This window comes from Anarrhichthys ocellatus, unplaced genomic scaffold, assembly GCF_004355925.1.
Source record: "Anarrhichthys ocellatus isolate YVR2014 unplaced genomic scaffold, GSC_Weel_1.0 scaffold59, whole genome shotgun sequence".
Lineage (NCBI taxonomy): Eukaryota > Metazoa > Chordata > Actinopteri > Perciformes > Anarhichadidae > Anarrhichthys > Anarrhichthys ocellatus.
Window position 1 is genome coordinate 651,770 of NW_022280089.1, and position 24,194 is coordinate 675,963.

The window sequence follows — 24,194 nt, forward strand, 5'->3', positions numbered from 1 at the left end:
ATATGAGGAAGAAGACTGCAATTTCTGAGATGTATTGTGAGGATATGTCTAAATTGCAAGTGCAGTTTGTTGAAATGCATGTTGATATTTGCAATAGGAAAATACTGTTTGGGACAGTCTGTAGGTAAGTCTAAAGCTTGTCAGACATGCTTTGTGTTCCCCTGTCTGCAGGCCCACCTGGAAATTGCTCCCGACCCCCAGAATTTGACGGCCAAAGGTTTCGATGAACTGAAAGTCAGCAACGCGCTGCGTTATGAAGTCTTGACGGAGATCCTCACCTCTCTGGGCCTCAGCTGCGAGCTCAACCAGACTCCAGTCCCAAGCCCAGTCCACCTGCTGGCCACCTCTCAGGTAAGACCCCCGCTGCTCGCCATCGGTACGTTGGTGGGCCGCAGGATTAAGATACGGTTGTGTCCAGACCAACAGAGTTATTCCACATAACAAGGCCCGTTATTCTCTGCAACATCAAGTACCAATACAAAAGTAGAAAAAAACAGTTTTCTGTGTCTATGGTCTATCAGTGTTTTCAGCAATGTAAAAACACAGCTGAGTCGATGTCTATTCATCCATCATCATCATTATCCATCCATTCATTCATATATATACACACACACACACACACACACACACACACACACACACACACAAAGCAAGCACCATATTTTTTTTGTTAAAGTTAATTGTATGAGCAGCAGCATAGATACCCGGCGTACTACGCATGTGGAAACAATTTGGCATCCTTAATGTATGCAAATGTCTGAGTGTATATATATATGCAGCTGGCCCACAGAAGGTCTGTGTACAGAGGGCCAGTACAAACAGGGCAGTAATCAGTCTTTGATCAGCCATCGCAGTGACTGGCTGTGGCGAGTGACACTCGGTTTGGGTACCATACGGTTTGATTTTTGGAAAAACATTTCAGTATGCTTTATCGTGAATATATGTCAAATGACTGCAGTCAGATTAATAAAAAGCTCAAAGAAAATATTTGGAATGATTGAAAAATAGTCATTTAAAATGTGTAGGTATAATACATAGCAAGTCTGAATTATATATAGATTTTTTTAGGTGTCTAAAATACGTCCACCGCAGTACATTGTACCTCATACAGCCCCACTTCAAAACATCCAAACTATCCCTTTAAAATAGCCCCAAAAAAGCTGTCTCTCCTCTGACACTGCACTGACGATAACCATAAAAGGTGCATGTCCACTGGAGATTTTAAGTTTCCGCATCACTTCATCACATCATCACTTCATCACATCATCACTTCATCACATCATGTTGGACTGTGACTTGCCTCCAAAATAGTGATGTCACAAAATCAACAACAAACTCTGCACAGACATTCTGCACAGTGAAGGTCCAATTAATTTAAAGCAAAAATATATACTTTTGTGACAATGAACACAGATTTGTCCTTATTTACATTTTATTTAAATATTTGTGGGGACGTGTAAGAAAAGGACGAGAATGGCAGCATTACTTTTGCACTTTTGTCTCAGGAGATTGAGGGCGTTTGATAGGAACGGTGTGGTCATCATGAAGAATCGCATATGTTTTTTACTTTTAGTACGTACTGCAGCTGCCCTTACAAAGTACATACTATTGCATGCAGTATGCATTCAATTGGGACACAAACATTGCTCCTTGAACTTTATCCCTCTTGCTCATACATCTGCGGCACAGAGAATTGTGGGTCAGAATAGTGGGGAAAAGCATACTGAATTTGACAAACTATATAATGGGACAAACTAAATCTTTTTCTGTCATACTAAATGGAAAGATAGTGTGGGTGTTGAAACGTGTGTTTTGGTGATGCATGTACTCAAGACGAACCACTAGGGGGAGTCAGAGCTCCGGGGTGGCTGAGAAACAGATATCAAGAACCTGAGTCACATTTTCTAATGTGACCTTTAGTTCCACTGGCTGGTACCATTGAAGGGAGATGTCCTACTTGGGCACTCCCTTAAAAAAACATAGTATTACATTAATATTGGCAGTAGTTGCTTTGGTATTGTAGTCGTTTTTGTCTTCATTGCTGTATATTTGGATTGCTGTGTGACCTTTAACCCTGCTGCCCCAGCCACTCCCCCCACAGTCCCAACAAGAAGCAGGCTTATGGAAATTGGGGGCTGCAGAATCGTTTCCAGATTGTTGTGGAGGAGAGCTGTGAACCTCAACATGTCTGTAGAGCGGCCTCTCTGCTCCTGGTTCACTACGTTGCATCGGTTCCAGTAGCTTCTATTCAGTCCTAAGGTTGTTTTTGTCTCTTGGTGTTTTGGTCCTAAGTCTGAGCAGTGGAGGTTTCCATTAGCGCTTGTTGTCAGGCATTGCTGCCCGCTTTCAACAGGTTGGAAGTTCTTCCCTGAATAAGTACAATTTCACCGATTTCTTCCCGTTCCTTGGCCAAATATTAGTAATATTCTCACCAGGACTTTGAAATTGACGTATTTGGAGCCAAGAAATCAAACCACTGTTATTTGTCTGTTTTGGCAGACAGACTTAACCTCCTCTCTGTGTCACATATTACATCCTTTCAGCAAGCGTAAGCAGTAGAACCTGAACAATACATTGGTGTGGGTAACATTATCCGCCAATATCGATCCACTTATATTGATACTATGTTTTGTGATACGAAGACGATTCTCAAAAATATGGTCAATTTTTAATGATTAAAAAATAGATATGCTGTCTCTGCATGTGCTGTATGTGTTTGTAACACTGTCTGTTTATATTTTTTATTTACTTAATTTATTACTTCATAATACCATTTTTCTCAGACTTGATGCATAATGGTGGTCTGTTCTTTATACTTTGACAGTTTTTTTTAAAATTAGATTTAAAAGATCACATATCAACATATGCTTAAAGTATTGCAATATATCACAATATATTTAATCATAATATCACTATCAAGATTGCCAGATTCTGGCCAATACACAGCCCTACTTTTTATCTCTCTCTCTCTTTATGTGTATACATATATATATATATATATATATATATACACACACTACGCCAATTATTACTATTGATGTATACATATCTGCTGATAAGTAACGAGAAATGTCAAAAATTTACCAAAAAAGACACTAGTGTAAAGATGTATAAATATGGCAGATGATAAGAATTAAATCATATACACTATCTACAGGCATAATTGTGCATGAATCTCACTTGGGTCATTTTACCAGTCTCTCTCCACAACTCGAAAGAAAAAAATCGGTTGTGTAGTTTTAAACCTGTGTGGGGCCAGGGTAGCCACTACATCCTGCCACTGCAACAGCTGTAAGGTTGACACACTTGTCGTATCAGTGTAGTAGCAGGACTCTTTGCAGGTGATGAAAAGTCTCTCCAGCACACACTAATTCATTCAGTGTGGTGCTGATCAGTTTGACTGACTTCCACCGCTGCTCAGTGGGTGTTCCTGTTCTCCGCCATGAGGTGGAAAATCACCATTTCCCTCCGTATGGAAATGAAGTGGGCTCTTGAGTTAAATAGAATCAGGACAGGCATGGATTTGCTCTTATATTATAGAATTCATTTACAAGTGCAGAGGCCTATTGTGTGTCAAAGTTGTCAGATGTTATTTTCTTTATTTACAGTCATCAATAGAGTGAAAGTTGGGTGAGCATTCCAATGGAAGACCAGTATTTCTGTTAACTAATGTGTTGGCCTATCATTAATTAGGCTCTGCAGTGGGTGTTAGGCTGTCATATATCTAATGGGACCGCTGACAGCCGACACCAATCTCTCGCCCTGACCTAACTAACCTTTGAGCTGGCTTTAACTCCTACTCTCACCCAAGCAAAGAGCAGACACTCGGCAGTCCTATACATCTACATTATATGTATTTAGGCTAAGCTACCACGGCACGCTCGGTTGTCCAGCCAACACTTTATCTAGCCCCACTAGTCTTACAAGTAGTGACTAGTTATATGAGAAAAAATGTCACTCCATTCTCTGACCTTTTCAAGCATCCTTGAACCCTATGCTAAGTGAGAAAGCTAACATTAACCGACAACGGGACAACGCCGCTGTGAGACTACTTTGCCAGAAGGAGAGCGGATGGGAGCTACGGAGAGGACAGCTGGCTAGTTATCTAGCAAGCTAGCTTGTCCATCTCCAGAGCTGGCTAGCTAGGTGGCGACTGTGGCTAAGTGGAGAGCAGGGCCGTCCTTCAATCAGAGGGACTAGCTCCACTATTCGCATGTCGATGTGTCCTTGAGCAACACACTTAACCCCAAAATTGCTCCCGTAGCTGTGTAGCCTACGGTGTGTGAATATGATAGAATCTGAATTTTAAGTCGCTTTGGATAAAAGCATCTGCTAAATGACTGTAATGTAATGTTACCTAGCTAGCTTGTCTATCTCTCAAGCTGGCTAGTTAGCTAACTAGTCTCCTGAGCTCATTCCTGCTCTTCTCCCGGCAAAGTAGTCTCCTAGCGTCAAGAACTGAGGGACTGTCAGCCACCACCCAGCTGTTGGGGTGATTTTCTTTAACCAGTGTAACGTTAGCATGGAAGCGACCATGGTGGTCACAGTTCATCATCTCAAATATATGTGATATCGACTCTGCCACTCAATAACACAGCAAGATGACATTTTCCATGTCATGTTTCCAGAATCACTGAAGATAATCCACGGACCTCGTTGTGAGCAGTTTCATGTTGGGACTATGGTTGAAGGAAAATAGTTCCTACATTAAACTGCGCACCAGGTCTGTAAGTTGTAAAGGAAAAAAACGTTACATAACATAAATACCATCTCTTGTCCATATTCTGAGCTGGCTAGTTACCTTGCTAGCTAGCTTGTAACTAGCTGGGATTCAATGTAGGATTTTCAAACGGCTTCACATGACATAATTTTTTGACAAAATGTGTGTTCGGATAGTATTTATCTGCCTGAAGTAATTAATATATATATACCCTTAAAAATTGTGTTTTGCTGTGATGCTTTTCCTTCCCTGGCTTGTTTAAATTCTGCCAGCTGGGGGTGGAGCATTTATAATGCTTCCCCCTCCTCTGAAGGCCTTCTCTATTCTTTGAACTCATTTTCTGAAATTGGGACATCCCTCAACATGCCAGGTTTCCGTCGATTTCCGGGTCAAGTGATCGAGGATAGAGGAGTCACGGAGGGATATTGGGATGAACCCTGAGTTTAGTTGAAACAAACCTTGTCATGTTTCAGGCTTGCAGACATGTGTGGCACTGGGACCAATCTGTCATGCTCAGCCATTCATGTGGCAGGGTATGTTTATCCACAATGAGTTTCTGATCCATCTGTCAGTATCATACCGAGTGCAAATCATACCCTGTTATGTCTTGTGAGGATGACTTCACATTGATGTCGAATCAAATTTAAAGGAAATCATCTTTTCTAAAGTCAAATCTAATAAGAGAGGTGAAGGAAGTACATATGATGATATATTCATCATTCTAAAGACCAGAGTAAACATTAAGACAAGTTTTGTTGTGTGTAAGTACACAGGAGAGAAGCCTGATTAATAGGAAGTGACTGGAACAGAGCAGACTGGGACTGCTGCCTAATTACACTGTGTCATTGATTAGCCACACACACTGATTAACTCATTCAGCACATTTATTTCAAACGGAAAATCCATCAAATCCAACTCTTATTTTGGCCAGCTGATTCTGGATATGAAATGTCTCTCTAAAGGCTCGGACTGGGGGACGGTGCCTGATATGACAACCCAGTCAACTAGATAAATAAGTGTCTAAACTCGCTGCGGCTTCAGAAGATCCATAATTATTGACTGAGTAATGCCAATATTTAAGTTCCTTCATTGCCATGAACACTAAAAACTAAGACTAAGTAATAACAATACGATCATAACTATGTAATTACACAAAAAGATTAACGTCTTCAGTAGGAACCAACAGGCTTGTAGCTGAGAGCCACAGAGTAAGGAAGTCAGAAAGTACTGACATACCTAGCCCAAGTAAAACAAAGTTTTACTGTCATATTAGTTGGTGCCTAGGCATATGTACTGTATATTGTTATACAAAAGCAAACTTTTCTAAGAGGTTTTCAGGTGGTTTGTCCAATAACATGACAGATGGATTTAGTTGTGTGTCTATAGAGAAATGGCCACGATAATTCATATAAAAGATGGTGTCATTGTCCTTCTCTGCTCCTCACAGGAGGCCAAGACCACCTTCGTGGATTGGCTGCGGACACGTGCGGATCAAAATGGCCTCCTCACATTGTCCAAGGCCTCCTTCTCGTTGGTGTCCAGTTCTGAGCTCCAGGACGGGCCTTCGCTTCCTGAGGGCTCTGTGGCCCTGGTCACCAACTCCTTAGAGTCCCAGAGCTGGCCGCAGTTCAGCATGGAGACCTACAGAGAGAACCTGAAGACCAGCCTACTGGGGCACACCCTGCTGTACGCTGAGGTCGCCACGTCCACCATGGACCTGCTACAAGGGTAACACATGCTCCTATGAGCCTGCTTAGTGTTGGGAATGTGCACTTAGGCTGGCAGCTGCGTATTTTCACGGGCAAAATGGCGGCTTTGTGGCCGAGTGGACATGCAACACTTGGTTTTTGATTGCTGCAATGTGCACTGGCTAACCAGCTGTAGCCTTACATGGCGCCTTTCATCACTCTAAAGCACAGTTCCCTGCAACTATTCAAATAAACTAGTCAGCTTTCTTGCAATTGTTACACTTGATTGTTCAGAGCCTCCAACAAGTCCAGATGAAATTAAATTCATCATGTGCTCACAAGATGCATTATGGATCTTGTGAGTTGTCTCACAACAGGGTCGACTGGGATAATAATTCACACCATGATTCTGGCACCAACCTCAGACACAAATCTCCACACATTCACTCAAGGTAAAGAATTACTGTCAATGCCAGGAACATGTCTTTTAGTTTTGTAACTACACACAAAAAAAGGCTGAGAAAAAATACTTAAAAACAGCAAAGTGTCTTCAGTTTTAGGAGTTGGTCAATTGCTTTTCCATAATTAAAGTATATATAGTTTTTGTTTTGCACTTTATGTTTCCTCAAAACCATGACTGGACTTGTGTTGATCATCATGACGCTCTGGTAGCTCTGAGCCTTGATTTAAATATTATTTCCATGCGAATCTATCTCCTACTTTGTGTAGATTACTTTTATTTGTTTTTTAAATCACACAATCCAGTGAGGAAAGGTCGCCAGGTACGCTTTTCTGTCGGGTTGCTCTGCGTATCTTTACAGTTGTGAAAGAGCTCTTCATGTGGAAAAGCCACCTGCAAAAATTTGGATTGGGGTAGTTTTGATTATTTATACAATTTTTAATAGTATCCTTATCTAAACAGGAATCTTGTGTGAGTGTAACATTTCTAACTTGAAAGAGATCTATGAATACGTGACACATATGATACCTTTTTCCATTAGTTTAGAACTAAACTTGAACTGACTGCCAGTGCTTAGGGGCAACAGTTTGATCAATGTAAGTTCAGTGTTGATATGCTAGGTGACATGATATTCACTAAATATACTCGTCACACTGCAGACAGTGCAGTATTTTATTGACTATCTTCATGAAAAAGATTTGTGCTGAATCTAAACAGATTTTTAATAAATTAACAAATAAACCCCCCTGTGCAGGAAACAGACCACCAACCTCCCAGTCTGAGATATTCAGTCACACATGCACGAACACTCGCACGCATGTTAATTGTGTTTGAAGCGGCAAAGGGTTGTGCACGTACTGTACGTGTGTGAGGTGTGGCATTCCAGCCTTTTTAAAAGAACGTTTTACGAACGTGAATCGACAGCATCTTTACTTGTTCTCATCTTGTTCTCAGAGAAAGAGGACTCTGGATTTTATTACAAGACGGGTCAAGACCACAACCGAGGAGAAATCACTAAACTCTATTCCAACTACACTGTCTAATTCATTTGTTCAATCAGCACGGTGATTGCTCATAGAAAAACAAAGAAACATTCACGCGTTTAAAATTCACCTCTGTAGTGCCTTATCTTATCAAGACTTTTCTCGTGCTTCACTTATACATACACACACACAGTTTTTATGTGGATCTTTCAGATCAGTGCGAGGTTTGCCTATATGGTTTGCATGTTCCATATTCTATCTGAAAGTGTGTCATGCAGTGTGGGACTCACACTGGTCCGGTCTTGATTGGTCCCAACTCCTGAAAGTCTTGGTCTCGTCTCGGTCTTGGTACACTCTGGTCTTGGCTATTCCTTAAACTCTGTTTATGTGGTATTGAATACAACACTGCCGTTAACCTCCACCATCAAAATAATAAATTAGGAGCGGTATATTGCATGTCTAAAACACAATTTAAATGAGTTCAGTCAGCCAACTGTACTGACACTATGAAATTTAAATAACCTCGACAATGCCAACTTCCCTCTTAATTTTGTGGTGTGTGTGTGTGTGTGTGTGTGTGTGTGTGTGTGTGTGTGTGTGTGGACGTGCTGGAACTAATTTAATGCCTAACTGACCTCACTGCAGCGAAGGCAAGTTGCACCTAATAGACTTCTTTGTCTGCATCCACACATGAGCAAGAGTGGCTGTTGAGCGGGTCGATCAGGCGGCAGGTGGGAGCAATTAAAACTGTCATAAAGTTTGAAAAATGGACGGCGGAGCCGCAGTGAGCTGATTGGAACAGACAATGTTGTCATTAAGGTTATACAAAAACTAATGCAGGGTGAGCGAGCGGGCCGCGCAACCCCAGCCCCGCTGCTGCAGTTTGATTTCACCGCTAACGTCTGAGTTTCCAGATGTCCCCCCGGTGCAGCCTTGATTAATGTTATTATGAAGGAATGTCTGTTTTATTTCTTCGAGCGTTGGTGTTTATTAAGCGTTCAGTATGATACTGAATACTTCTCAGAGAGAATCGGCCTCGTAGAACTGACAGTTGTAAACTGTTTTAGAGGGAAGCTAGCGGGGGCTAACGGAGAGTTTTAGCTCTGTGCGCACCGATGCTTCATTTCTGTTGGACAATATTTTTTTACAGTTTTTAATGTACAGATTAATGGAAACCTGCATTGTAGGATTTATTGTAATGGGAGTTTGAACTGTATAAAGAACTAAAGTTGGGATATCTCGGCTTCTGTTGCGTCATTTTTACTTTTTTTTTTATCAATCTTTTGCAAGTCCCCCAACTTAATGGATGAATAAAATTTTTCGTCACAGAGAGCACAATTGAAAGAATAAATATAAATAAGGCAAGAGACTTAAGAGTAAAAACACCACAAAATGTAAGATTTCAGAGTGAGTGTTTTCAAGATCAAAACACTCACACAACAGAGTGCTGGAAATGAGTCAGCGTTTTTGCATTTCCTGTTGCCTCGCCTCAAAGTCAATGACGTGAAGTCATGTGACCGCGGTGTAGTTCGTTAATATAAACGTTAACATTTTAGCTCTGCCGATTGTATTTATGCTTCAAAAATCGTGAAAGTGATTTCTGAAGATTATCTTGCTGAACAATATAATACATTATATTAAACGTAAGTATAATAAATATTTGTTTGTCGCAGAGCTTATTTTATGCAATAATCCAAAATCCTCTTTTGTGGAGGGAAGCAGTCATCCCTGCAGCACTCTATAACAGGGATGTTAGAATATAATACAATACAAATATATTATGTTATATTATGTTAGAATGATTTAAATATAGATATGTTACAAACAGCTTATTTGTGTACAATGTTAAAACATGTAAACTCCTGAGTCAGTGGTTACTTCACTTGTCTTAAGCACAGACTTCTGTTCTCTGCTGCTGATACAACAAGCATACATATTCATACTCACTTAGATTAGAGTTCGTTGGTGGAGGTTGTTCTTGACGCTGCACATGCTGATAAACAGACCTTATTACCGTTAAAAGTCCTCGTATCGTAACTCATTTGATAAAATAGCGATATATTGTTAATCAAATAAGCAAACTGTGAAACAGATGATGAATTCCAGACGAGTCAGTTATTAGAGTCCTTTGAGAGGACAATGACTGTGGCTTTTCTTATATCTGCAGTACAAATAAAGGATGAGAGGGCCTAATGGCCAGAGGGGGAATGGGTTTGAAGGCGACGTGCCCGCAGGTCAGCGCTGCCCAAAATTGAGGAGCTGATGAAAACACGGGTTTGGGCCGTTTGAGTGCAGAGGCTGGAAGCCGAGGCTCAATGGCCGGCAGACCGCGTGTTTGTCCAGGGTATTAACGCTTTGTTTGGCAGGAGGCGGCTAATAATAGCCGGTACCGAGACACAGGATAGTGTTCTCACAAGGTCACACACAGCTGGAATCTCAATGCTTTTTAGAGAGCAGCTTCACGGTGACGGCTCAGTTCAACAGCTAGCACAGGGTGGACTCTATAGTGAAGTCCTTTCAGTGCCGTCTTCATGAGGAATGCTTCTATATACATTGTTAAAGGAATGTTTTTGACATTTCCGCTTTCTCTTGGAGAAGATGCTACACCTGTCTGTTTAATACAGACTACAGCCAGCGGCTGGTTAGCTTAGCTTAGCACAAAGACTGTACACAGTGAGAATTTAAAACAATGCAGTTTTTAATATATGTAATACCTTCAATAACAGCAGACGTAGTCCTACAAGGTACAGCCCCCTGCCTGACAGTCTCAACTAAAATATTATTTTTTATTTAATTTTCATTCTTTAATGATCTAATTTGTTTGAATTGATGGAAAAATCGAATTTTCTTCGAGTGTCTTTAGAATATAAGTTGTCCAACCACCGGTCCAAATCAAACAGGTTGAGTTGACATTGATGATAAATCCTCACTTTAGAGGAGCTGGACCCAGAGGATGTTTAGCACTTTAACCTAAACCATTAATCGCTCATCACAACCGCCCACGGTTCATTTGTTCTTGCCAGTTGACTAATCGATTTATCAACTAATAGTTTCAGCCCTGTTGGTGTGTGAGAGTGTGTGTCAGCAACAAGCTGTTGGTGTTTGGTTAAGGCTAGTTAGCAGCGTGGAAGTGTTTATTTGTGGAACACTGGGAGAAGAGACTACAGGGGTTTCTAACACCACTTGGCCGCTCCAGAGAGCATAATGATTCTCTTCCTGCTCGGCTGAACTTGATCCCTGCGCCTGGAGCAACACACTTCCTACTTGTTGACTTTTTCTTGTAAGAGCTTCAGGCTCAGACATGAAAACCCAAGGGCCCACTTTTACTTTTGTGTTCTTTCCTCCCCGACCACCGCTTTTATTTTCCCCCTATGCATAAATGAAGAGAGGCAGCAATGGGTGTAGATGTAACTCTGATTATTTTCCCTTCTACTTCTGCTCATACAAAGTTCTGTTTTCCGTGCTGTCCGCACGTTTAGAAGGTATTTTTTTTACATTTGACTTTAAACACTGTCGTAATGTCACAGTCACGACCGAGAGTCACGTGAACAGAACGAGTTACTGCAGCGTAGCGCCTTCATACTCTGGAAATCTGAATAGAAAAACAACCCGAACAACGGATTCTTCTACTTAAAGCTGTTCCAGTTGTCGGGCATAAAAAAACAACAACCCTGGCAGTCTCTGCTTGTTTTGACAAGCAATCCAATATCCAAACTGACACTGTATGGAATTAGAGTCCTGTTTCCTGTGAAAAACCAACCAAACCGCAGAACACTCATGGGGGGTTTGGAGCAGAGAAAATGGATTCCTCATAACTGCGGCAATAGGTTCCACCATAAAAATCAAATTGGCCCAATTGACCTTGCATGCTCCACCTGCAATTATAAAAGATTGTAAGCAGATGCCTAAACGTCCCCGTTTCTTATTCTGTGGAACATATGGTGTAGTGTTTGACTTGAACTTTTTATGTCCAGTGGAAGGTATGTTATACTCTGGAGCCCCGTGGTGGTGAGGGGGTCATGGAGTCCCATGAAGGGTCCACAACGTGCAGGTCTTCATTTCAGCTTCACCAAGACTACTCCAACCTGTTAGCTTTCAAAGACGATATGTAGCGTGAGGAGGGATTGGTTTTGGTTTGTCATATTTATATTACTAGTTGTATACTGATACATACCCTCTAAAAAAACTTCACATCACTTACGCTGTGAGCAGATTGTCCCTGCACAAGCTGCCTTGAAGGATCACTCTTGTTCAGTACAACGTGGATATTATTTTCAGAGGTGTGGCCATTGTTTCTATCAGTAATAATAACATTGCACTCACTAGAAACATGATGACATCAACGATAAAGTCTGATGGGACAAGAAATAGGCCCCTCAGTGGCCAACGAACGCTCCATGAATGCCATGTGTCAATCACTGTCAGGTGGTTCTATTGATTGGAATGTCCACCAGTAGAGAAGAGTACAAGATACGAACAATAAAGGACTTCATATGGCCAAAAGGTGGGACTGGGCACCAATCTTCTTACATTTTATATATATTTTTTACAATGAATGCTTGAAATGATGAAGGCACTTAAAAATGACATGGTAGAACAAAATGTTTCCCGTACTTTGGTGTTTCATTTCCTTTACCTCAAGATTTCATTAAAGGTGTTCTTTTTCAAAATGACCCATAACACTGCTGATGATGAAGATCAATGATGAAGATCTCGGGCAGAGCTTTCTGTTTGTAGAGACGAGCCTCATCCTGCTTTTTAGTTACTTATTTGTTGACTAAAAGTTTGGGCATTTCAATCTTGTCTTGAAGTCAAAGATAAGAAAAACTGTGAGTATTTCAGTTTAGTTTCAGCCAATGAAAACTGTTTTAGTCATCAGATTATATTGAACATTTCGGCTGGTTACTTTCTCCCGAGCCGTTATTAACTTTAACTTAGTAGGTAAGTTACTGTTAGTCCTACTGACTGCTCATCACGTGCTGCCGCTCTAGTCCTGATACTGACACCACAATATATAATATTTCAAGTTCATGTTTTTCCGAACTACATTTCTGTCTCGTCTTGTTGCCAGCAGATATAGTCACAGTTAGTGTAGTTTAGGAGAAAAATCTTTTATTTTAGTCAGTTTTTGTCAGTGAAATGATGTAATTAATATAAGAAATGAAAACAAAATCATAAACATGATGAGTGCCTACTGAGGTGTCCACCTCTCGTCCAGTGGTGTCCACACAATGAGCTCAATGACCACTGCTGCACAACCTGTTTTTAGCGTGCCTTTGTTTTCCTACCCGTTGTATTGACATTACACCTTTTCCAAATAACATAACGCAAACTCTGTGGACTCCAAGCGTCACCACAACAGTGGTCTCTCCTGTAAATGTCTTCTCCTACAACTGGCGACGGCTGACATCCATCAATCTCTGTGATCTTTATTGATCGAAAATCAGATGAAATCGAACTAGAATTGGTGCTTCCGCAGTTGTTTTGCTTGTGTCTAGCCCAGTTAGAGGCTGGGAAGTAAACTGCAGGACGTCCATGAGAGGGACACCTGCTTTGGCCACAAAACACAAAAAGTGGAGGTTTTTAAGTCATGTTGTCGGTCTAATGGACGATTGCATATTGCTGCCCAGAACCTCAGCCAGCCCAGACGAGCAGGCAGCAAAGAGCAAGGTCATCCATCGGTGCCTCAGCTGCCCCGCGGTAATGGAGCAGCCCTCTCTCATTGATCACTTCCAATAGTGCTATTTGGAAATGATAATTTCTGCTGTCCCTCGGTAAACAGGATTAGCTCAATTAATCACATTTACAGATTAGTTTGTCCTCCCTTATTGATCATCCCCTTTGATGCCGCTGGATGATCAATGCAAACGCACTTATGCACGGCAAATCCTGTTTCAAAAATGAGCATCGACAGCAGAAATAATCTTTTAATCTGAGATATTTTAATCTGGCAAGTGAGAGTTTTTTTAGTTTTTTTTTTTTTGTGGGAATGGTTAAGGAGATGAATGGCTTTCAGAAAAATGATATCTTAACTGACCACATCAAATGCACCCATTTAATTAGCTTGATTATGTATCTGTTATCTTCAATCTTTACTGGATTTGAAAGTAGCTCACCTTTACTCGCACAGTGCTGGAAAACGTCTGAAGGCTGCTTTAAGGAAAGCAGTGCCCCCCCCCCTTCATGTTGGGCGTCTGCCTCGCTGCGCTGTGTGAGAAAGACGCTGTCGTGGCCCGTAGCTTGCGATCACAGGTCCTCTTTCACCTTTCTTCTGTCACAGATGACTCGGCTGGTGGCCGTTTATCCTCCTGACCCGCCGCGTCTCGGAGGGTGACCCCTGTGGCTTAGCCGCCCCCTTAAAACAAAGAGTCCTGAGCGGGGATTTAGAGGGCCCATGCTCTTCCTCCTGTGACAATGCCTCCCGCTCCCTATCTGCAAACACGCTACTTTGTATGTCTTTGTTCCTGGTCTTGTTGGAATGAGTCGAGGACAACTGTCACAGAGTGATCTGAGGAGATGAAATGGATCTTAACACCACAGAGGGTCCACGTTCTCTCTCTGTCTGGGTGGCTTTTCATCACCTTCTCTCTCTCAAATAACCTGCCTTTATATTTTCTTTTTTTTGCAATTGAACACCCTGTGCTTCAAATGGAGCTGCAACGCGTAGAATTATCATTATGATAATCAGTTAGTCGTAATTGGCAAAAATTCTTTGGTTTCAGCTTCTTGAATTTGCTGATTTGTTTCTTTTCTATAATAATAAACTGAATATCTTTGTGTTACAGACTTTTAGTGGAACAAAACAAGACGTTTGAAGAGGTCACCTTGGACTCTGAGAGACATTCTTCACAATTGTTTGACATTTTATGGACCAAACAACAAAACGATTACAGCCCCAAATACAACTTAGTTCTTATTTAGGTGGTTTTAAACAATCCCATATATATACAAAATATATATCACAGTTTACTGACCCATTTACTACTTCAACTTTGACTAGAGGTAGAAATCTTGGGGAATCTCTCAATTAGATTTTGATTCTTGCTTTAGTGAATAAAGGGGCCTCTAGTTACAGGCTCTGACTCCACTTCTTATTAGAAAATAGGATTGTTCAGGTAGCGGCACTTTTGCCCCTTAAATAACAATGCACAGTTGGCAGCGGGTCGCTGATTAAATTATTGTTATCAAACCCTCAACCCTAATTGCACAGCCTCAAGAGCATTAGCAGGCTGGAAGCTGTTTGGAAAGTTACACAGTACATTTCAGATTCATACACTTAACCGTGGCTGTAATCTTAAAGTAGCCTGCTGGTTTGTTCCAGACCTGGAGAGGCCAGAACCAACATCTGGCAGGGCCTCATCGTGATCTGCTGTGAGCGGGATTCATTAACAGCTGTTCCTGAACAATGCAACTACCTAATGAGAGAATACCCTATGATCAACACGTCCTTGAGAATGAACTCAACAGTAACTGCATGTATCTGAGAGTTTTACCGGGTTTTGCTCTTTTTAACTAAAATAAGTCTGGTGTTTGCCAGAAAATGAGCAGCGTGTTAGTCCTTCTCTCAGTGATTCTGACTTCCCTGCTCTGTCTGTGGCCCTCGGCTTCAAGTCCACTGGTTCCTACTGAAGATGTAGATCTTGAAAAGCATCCCATTTTTCAGTGGTGGATTAATCCACATTTGGTGCTCTAGTGCAGGGGTCACTAATCTCAGTGTGTGAGTTTAACATGGTCTGGACTAGTCTATTCATTTTCTCTCCGTCCCACATCTGCAATCTTTCTCTTATTGCCACTTTTGCATCCCTTTATGGACACGCATGCGAGTTCTTGTAATACATTTGAGACTTTTCTCCGAGCTCGTGGTGGCGTCAGTGGAGGTGCTTTCAAAATGAGATTAGCTTTCTGGAGGAATGCGATTGCCCCCTGCCTTCCAGCCAGAAGCTGGAGTACGCAACACTCCTCCTCCTCTATTGACAACCGCCCATTGAGTGAGTAAGAGCATTAAGGTGTTAAGACATAGGATTCGTCACTGATCTCATAATTGAGTTCCAGAGATGAATTTGTGCTTCTTTGGATGTCGGGATGGACATAGAGCAGGATTTTCATCTCTGAATGAGGCACTTTCCAAAGTAAAGGGTTTGGGATTTGGTCTTCTGACCCGCTGCTGTGGATCTGGTCCTAATAGTCTGAGACCCACCAGAGCAGTGATATAATACACATAGGACTAGTCATTTAGAACCAGTAATCTACCAGTGCTACTACACCAGCACTAATGTTGACATGAGTTAACTATCACTAATACAGTCGGAAATAAAAAGCTTCCAGCTTATTTTCCACACGGTCCCGATTCAAAACTAAGATAAGCTTCAAATACTGACATGTACAGTAAGGTCAAAGCTGAAGCAGGACGTGGGTGTTTATACTGGATATTTTGGGTAGAAATGTTACAGTTGTCCTTCATGTTTTACTTTGTATAAGTTTGACTAAAACCCCTTTCCGACTGGACAGAAACACCCTGCTAACATCTGGCTTTTGTCTTCAGTGGGAAAGGTTACAACCGGCATTCATTCCCAGGACAAAGACTCTGCAGCGGGCCTAATTGGACAATTATTATAAATTATCAACGTCCAAAACATGCAATTAATTTGCAACCTTTTAAAAGCCACTAGACTCCAGTCAGAGCAGTTTACCTCGCTGATCATTGAAACACGCTTCATTCAAACTAAACTGAAGCTAAGTAAAACTCTTTACACCATTCCAACCATCACCAACCATCACCAACCCTGATTTACAGTTAGAATGAGAAACCGAGTCAGTAACAGATATATAAAGAAAAGAAGTAACTCTCGTAACATTTTCACTGGCCTCCATGCTGCTTTCTACTGTTTACTCACCATAACTCTATCCGTGTTTACAAAAACTGCACATTCGTGCTCATTTAGTTGGAAGAGAAGGTTTGTTCACACGCTGTGTGATGGTCTGACTGCTTGTGTTGCTCGTGCAAACATCATTCATGTCACTTGGTTGCCACTCAAAGAAAGCCTCTAAGGTGGATGGGAGTCGACATAAGATGTATGTTATATCTTAAATACATCCCTGCGCTGTTTCAGTCAAGACAGATGCTTATTGCATCATATTGCACACGAGGGATGCACAATCCGTAACGTAATCACAACATTTTACACTTGAGGATGATTGTTGATGATCAGATGGAAAAGAATGAGTCAGGACTGAGCGACTTGGTGTAGAAATGGATCCACTTTAATAGTTCAAGTCCTCACAAACTGAACGTGGTGCGTTCCCAGCCCCGTCCTGTGTCCCCCATTGGTGCAGACACCGCTGCGATATCAGAAGAGACGGTCAGTGGTGGACTTGCTGGTCTCATTAGGTCCAGCTCCTCTCATATAAAGCTCATTTGATGAAGCTCGAGGACTCCGGAGAGTCAGCTTGGACCCCCGGTCCGGTTCTTCATGTGGGGCTGATTGTCAGCAGAGATCCTTCAGTCACGGACCAGGCCGATTCTCCGGTGGTCCTGCCAAACAGCAGCATCCCCCCAGTTACAGCCTCAGCGGGGACTAAGCACCTCCTAACCAGCCTCACCCTCAGCAGGGTCATGCTCCAGCTAACACGGCACACATTAAGATCTCACACGGCGAGCGCTGCACCGAGTACCACCCCTCCTCCCAGTGCTGTGTTTATCGCTTCATATGGAAATATTTCATGTGCTCCAACATAATTCAATCACATAAGAAAAAAAAAAATACACTTCAGCCTCGTCTTTCCCAGTTTTCTGCATATATAATGATCTATTATTATTCCATCTGAGCATAAAGACAGCAGAGACCCAGGGTTTTGCTTTTTAAATCTATTTTGTTTGTCTTTCATTAGTGAGCACATGTTGGCGGTTACTTGGCTGCAGAAGCACCGCACAAAATGTCCACTGTGATCAGCTTCAGCTAAGTGAACGAATTCCTGAAGCTGTGAGCTTTTTCAGAACCCCCCCCACATGTTTTCATTCGCCCCCAAGCTATGCGCGTCTGGCCGACATATTTGCATAGATTAAAGGATTTGCAAATAGAGTTGTTACGAAATAACCACTGCACAGGTGAACTGTAAGGATAGGTTCACATGTCAAACAATAGCTAGGTGTCCGTGTGAAGATTGAATCAGAGAGTTGCTGTAATCATTCCTCCTGTTCACACTGGCCGTTAAAAGAGCCTTTCGTAATGGGCTTCAGCAGTCTGACTTCATCACATCTAGTGGGTGTCTTCCAAAGTTAAGGTTGTTTTAGTATAAAATCCCCTCTTTGCTTTTCTTTGTTGAGCTGCAGGAAGGAGAGTAACAGTTCTGACTTGTTATCCTCATGATCCGTCTAACTTGGATGGCTGAGGCCGATTAGCTTCAGGTCTTTCTTTTAAAAGAAATTGTACATTTTTGCACCAGAATGAAGACTGTGGATTTTGTATTATTGTAATGCCATTAGGAAGCAGCATGTGGGCATTGGGCAGCTGATTATTGTTATGGAGTGCTGCATAAATGAGTCCTAAAACCATAGACTTTAAATAAGGGGGCGTAGTCGTCGTGACGTCACCCATTGGTTTGTGGACTGCCGATAGGAAGCCTGGATTTCGCCGTCACCATGTTTTTTCCGCAACCAATGAACAGAAGTTACCGTATTTAGAATACAGAGGAGTGACATAGTGAAGTTATATACATACGACTCTGGTAGCAGCAGTGACCTGTCAATCACAGTAAGCCCGCCCTAAAGCATCCCCTGCTTTGTGCTCTATCTGACTCTAAATGGACCATCATTTCCTAAATGAACATCATGCTGTATTGAAGAAGACTTGAAACTAGAGATTGAGACCATACACTCATGTTTACAATGTTTACTGAGGTAATAAATCAAGAGAGAAGTAGAGTCATTTTCTCATAGACTTCTATACAACCAGAGGAGTCGCCCCCTGATCTACATTAGAGAGAATGCAGGTTTTAAGGCACTTCCACATCGGCTTCACTCGGCAGAACCGGAGGTTGTCGCCTGCCTAAAACCCAGAAATGAGTCCGCAAGTTCTCTGGTCTCGAAGTCAATGTTTTAAAAACTAATAGGTTTCTGGTTACGTGCCTTAAAATAAGGTCTGTGGTTAACACAAGCTTAATCGATTTTAACGTTTTGTACTACAGTATAAAATATATCGGTGAATACTACAGTAGATTCATTCTGAAGCCTTTACGTGTCTTAAAGAAGGTGGTTGCTAACAAGTGTCTAAATGAGACGACGAAGCATCCTCACTGGGACACCAGTCCTCCTTTAGCTCAGTGGTGGTGACGTGAAGTCACGTGACTGTCATGTAGTTCTTTTTATAGCCTAACGTTAGCTTTTTATTATCTTGATGAATAAAATGTGTCGCTGTCATGAACCTTTTGTTTTCTGCAACAATCCAATGGGAAAATCTCATTGGCTTTTTGGGAACCAGTGTAACGCAAACGTCCTGGTTGGCCTACAGAAATGTGTCCTCCCTGCAGCGCTCTATGAAACAGACAAGAAGAATTGTGAACGTTCTTTTCATAATCAGTCGTACTTAACTCGACTAACGGCTGATAAACTCCTCGCTAATTCAGTCCGCCGCACAAAGTCATCAGCCCGTCACATCAACATTCCCTGAGCTCAGAAGCCAGATTGAGCCGTCCATCTATCCCTTTGATAAACAGCTCTTAGAGAAGTCTGTTACAAAGCTCTATCTGGCCAGAGTTGGGGGTGCCCTCATCCTTAAGCTGATTTACCGATGACTAACTTTGCATCACAAAAGCAGAAAGGCCCTGCTCGCATGCTTTGCACCCTCACAATCTTTGTTCGCCAGCCAATCGAGGGCAGTTCTTCTTGGGCCGCTGGATCAGCTTTAATTACATTTGGAGATGAGAGAATGTGCAAACATTTTCCCTTTTTGGTTTTCTGGTAGTAAGGCCGACACAGCTCTCAAATGAGCATTGATGGAATGCCAACACACTGTGCTAATAATTACAACCTCGCAGGACCGTCATGGAAATACAACTGCACTTCAAGCTATAACTTACATTCACTTTATTTAGAAACTTCATAAGCTTTAAGAGTGGACGTTTTTTACTTTCTGAAATGAATTCCACGAGTCGTCAAAAATGAAAGTGCTTCTGTCTGGTTAACACGCTCTCTGCATGTTGAGTGTGCTATTTAGTCTCAGTCAAAGATCAACAAAGAGGCGGCACTCAGTTCGATGGTTGAAAAACATTTGAAATTGGTTTGTCTTTTTTTGGGGGTTTAAAAAGAGTTGACGTTACCGTTAAGACGTCGGCCATATTGCCCAGCGAATTGTTTCAATTCAAAACTTGCACTACAGAAATGCGCTTCTGTTTTGTGTTTTGTCGTGTTTTTCTCGTGTAGAAAATGGGCGACAACGGCACTTGGTTGTCAGTGTCAGCACAGTGTTTCATGATGACAACAAATTCTACTTTGTGGCCGGCTCATATGCTCATATGCTCAAACAGCTGCGTGTGAATCGTGGACGAAGGTGGCTTATGTTCTCATCATAATGTGATCCACGCCGGGTTGAGACTCGTAGGTGTGCCATCGTGAAGCCCAGTCATATAGCAGTCAGTGAGTTTAACAGAAGCTAGTCTGTAATGATAAACGTTGAACATGATGAACATTCTGAAATCAACACAAATATAAAACCTCCCGAGGCGATCCACAGGATCTAGATGAGGACAGATCCAGGCGTTCTGATGAATAAGCATGAATCCAGATCTCAACATCACCTCTATTGAAGTAAAGTACTGACCACAGCATTGTGAGCTGCTGGACCACATCATATAGAAATAGCTGTCAGTTTCTTTTCATTTTATAATCGTGATTACTGTAATAGTCAGTATTCCGGAAAGTATCTTTTAGTTTTTACATTCGCACAAAAAAACGTCTGCACCAAATCTGCTGGAGATGACAATTTTTAATTGCAATAGAAATAACAAATGTTAAGAAAAGCCACATTAACTAGACTTCACAGTCCCTGGTGAGACTGTTTTAAGAGTAAGACTAAACCAGGGGCCCCTGTAATACTCTTTAAAGGTTTTAACATGTCTGTCTCCCTCTTTAGGTTGACTCTGCACTTACCAAAGGAAGTGGGCCTGATAGCGGTCGCTGCTCAACAAAGCCAGGGCAGAGGTCAGTGCTTTAGCACACTGTACACCTGCATATTCAACAGTCACACATGCCTCCATCGTATTGACATGTTCGTTTTTCGGGTTTTTTCTTCATCTTATTTGTCAGAAGTGTGTACCACCTATCGTCCCCTCGTATGTCTCCTGTGTTTCCTGCAGGTCGGGGCAGGAATGCCTGGCTCAGCCCTCTGGGTTGCGCCATGTTCACTCTGACGGCCCAGGTGGAGCTGAGCTCCAAGCTCGGACAGAGGATCCCCTTCCTGCAGCATCTGGTCGCCCTGGCGGCAGTGGAGGCTGTCCGCACTCTTCCTGGATACCAGGTACCAGCACACACGTCCTCCCTTCACCGGCTTCATCGGCCTGCACATCCTCTGTGATATCGTATCCAAACATCATTTAAATAGTGCTCCCTGGTAGCAGGATATCATATTGTAGCACAAAGTGAGTATTGGGTATTCTATGAAAATGTCTTATGTTGATGGTTGATGATGTTTAAACGTGTTTCAACCTTTGTCAGGACATAGACTTGAGGGTGAAGTGGCCCAATGACATCTATTACAGTAACCTGATGAAGCTTGGGGGAGTACTGGTGACTTCCACTGTGATAGGATCAACCTTTCACCTGCTCATAGGTAACAAACTCCTCTTCGTCACCTTTTCATTTTTGGGACAAATAATGAGTCACCAGTGGTAATAATACAGTCTTTTTGCACTAAGATATCCATCAGGCACCAGTCAGAAACAGTGTTTGCACAGTAACATGTCTTGAACACTTTGTGCCCTACAGGCTGTGGGTTCAATGTGACGAACAGCAACCCGACAATGTGTATCAATGACCTGATCCAGCAGCACAACGCGCAGCATAACTGCAGCCTGCAGCCGCTCCGCTGCGACCAGCTCATAGCTCGCACGGTCGGCTGCCTGGAGGCCCTCATCGGCAGCTTCCAGCGGGGGGGGGGCGGACGCCGTCCTGCCCACCTACTACAACAGATGGCTTCACAGGTGAGCGCGGGTTTTACTTTTCATTTTGAATCAGAAACTTTGCTTTAGCTGGTACACGCATGTTTAGGTGGAGATGTCAATACAGCTCCACTCAGGTTACCAAGTACAGATGGTATGCTGGCGCTCTCCCACCTTTATGTAAGCAGAGCTGAGGCCAGGGCTGCTGTAACTAAAGGAAACACAGAAATCTATAATTATGCTGATGAAGAAACTGTGGATCTGATACTCATCCCACGAATCAAATCAATGCATCACTAGTCGATAAAAAAAAATGAACAGCTATAAGATAAGAACTCCATTGCACATGAAACAATCACAAATATCTAAGAATGCTATGCACAGACACAAACGCATGCAACGGAGATGACAGGAAAGGAAGTAGTCTGTTAGATGTGTTGAATGTACAAAGTACATCGTCTTTCTATGCAGCTTCAAGAAAGTAAAACGTACATATATGCATATGATGGGATCGGCACATATGAAAAACTAAATTATTGACATCAATAGAATTATTAATGTCAATAAAAATATTAACAATAATAACGGCGCACCACCCTGAGAACAGGGTCCAATAACCAAACTAGAATTGAAGTCTCATAGTTAGTGTTCAAAGTACTATTCCACATTCAGAGTGAACAGTGAAGGTTTGAATTGGAGCATAGGCCACAGATAATATCCAGCTATTATCCCAATACACATGCACGAAGTCATCACAGACAGCTGCTCTTTAAGTATAACAGAGGTTAGTGTTGGATGTGCCGAAATACAAACAAATCAAACTAGAAAGGTGCACTCAGTAGAGCATTGCTGTGTTGAAGGAGTAAATAAATACTAACCAAGTGTGCATAATTCTGCAAAGGACAGGAAATGGAGGAGTCAAGGCAGTGAAACACATGACACACGCATGTCAGTCAGTAGTAGGGAGCATCAGAGTTTGGCTTATAATGATATTGGGGTAAGGAAAGCCACGAGTGAATATTGAAGTATTCATGTTTTTGCTTGAGATGCCCGTCCCTAGCGGATAGTCGTCTCAGTCGTTAAGGCTCTTGGTCTTTGTCAAAGCCGAGAAACAGATACTGCTTCCAGCCGCAGCTTTTTGTCATTTCCCTGAATGGGCTCTCTTGTGCTCTGCCCTCAGCGGGACTCGGGTGCGTCTCTGGAGCGAGGACGGACTGGAGGCCGCGGTGGTGGGCCTGGACCACAATGGCTTCCTCCAGGTGCACAACAAGGAGCAGGGAGTGGTCTCCGTGGAGCCCAACGGCAACTCCTTCGACATGCTGAAGAACCTGGTGGTCATCAAGCAGCATTAGGACCAAATCCAGCATCTCTTCCAACAGGCTGAAGCACTGAGTTATTTAGTCTGATCAAAAACTTTATGTAATGATATAAATGTGTTTATAATCGATTAATACATTACTATGTTCCTGAGTATTGGTTAGCTTCGTGTGCTAACCTGACATCCATTTGAGCTAGTTGGGGTAATTTGGAAGACAAAGAGTGACTGACTGGGTTTAAAGGCAGCTAGTGATATCTGCATCACTACACACATCAGGTTGATTATGACCGGCTGAATCGGGACCACCAGTTCAAACCAATATTTAAGAACCTGACTTTCTGGGAGCATTAAATCCTGTACCCCTCATCTGAACACTTAACCTGATGTCACTGTTGCATGAGAACAGGGATCATTGAGGCTTTTGCTGTTGCTAATGTCTGCAAAATAAAGATTTCCACAGAAATACGTGGCTCGTGTCTTTTAACTAAGCAGCTTCTGTTGACCTGCCTGGTCTACAGAATCCTGATTATCAAAGAAAACGTTACAGCGGTAAGTTGTCTAGAAAAAGATCAGCACTCATGGTGATGTGTCGCAGTATCTAAAATACAATGACATTTCAAATTTAAAACTACTAATATGACAATGATAAAGATAGTAGCTTTTAGATTTGAACAGGAAGTATTAAAATTCTGTTTCACTGAAAGGAAAACTTGAAAAACCATATTTTATATCCGTACGTGTTTATAAACCACTTGGCCGGTGTTTTACACACCTAATATAATGTAAACCACAGCATATATTTACACAAACATGATGAACTGAACACTACCCTCTTTGTAAAGGTAAAATGTGTGGCTACGCTGTTGTATTGGAT

At 42.1% G+C, this 24,194-nt stretch overlaps 1 protein-coding gene across 1 annotated transcript in view; it reads left to right on the forward strand.

The window, feature by feature from the left end:
* hlcs (holocarboxylase synthetase (biotin-(proprionyl-CoA-carboxylase (ATP-hydrolysing)) ligase)) overlaps positions 1–23,783 on the forward strand; it is a 29,916-nt gene extending 6,133 nt beyond the window's left edge. The window contains 8 exon segments of the mRNA XM_031871565.1: positions 172–351; positions 6,168–6,448; positions 20,979–21,046; positions 21,202–21,362; positions 21,560–21,674; positions 21,830–21,993; positions 21,995–22,044; positions 23,183–23,783. Of these exon segments, the coding sequence (XP_031727425.1) occupies positions 172–351; positions 6,168–6,448; positions 20,979–21,046; positions 21,202–21,362; positions 21,560–21,674; positions 21,830–21,993; positions 21,995–22,044; positions 23,183–23,354 (1,191 nt within the window). The 3' untranslated portion in view covers positions 23,355–23,783.
* Positions 23,784–24,194: the final 411 nt, after the last annotated feature.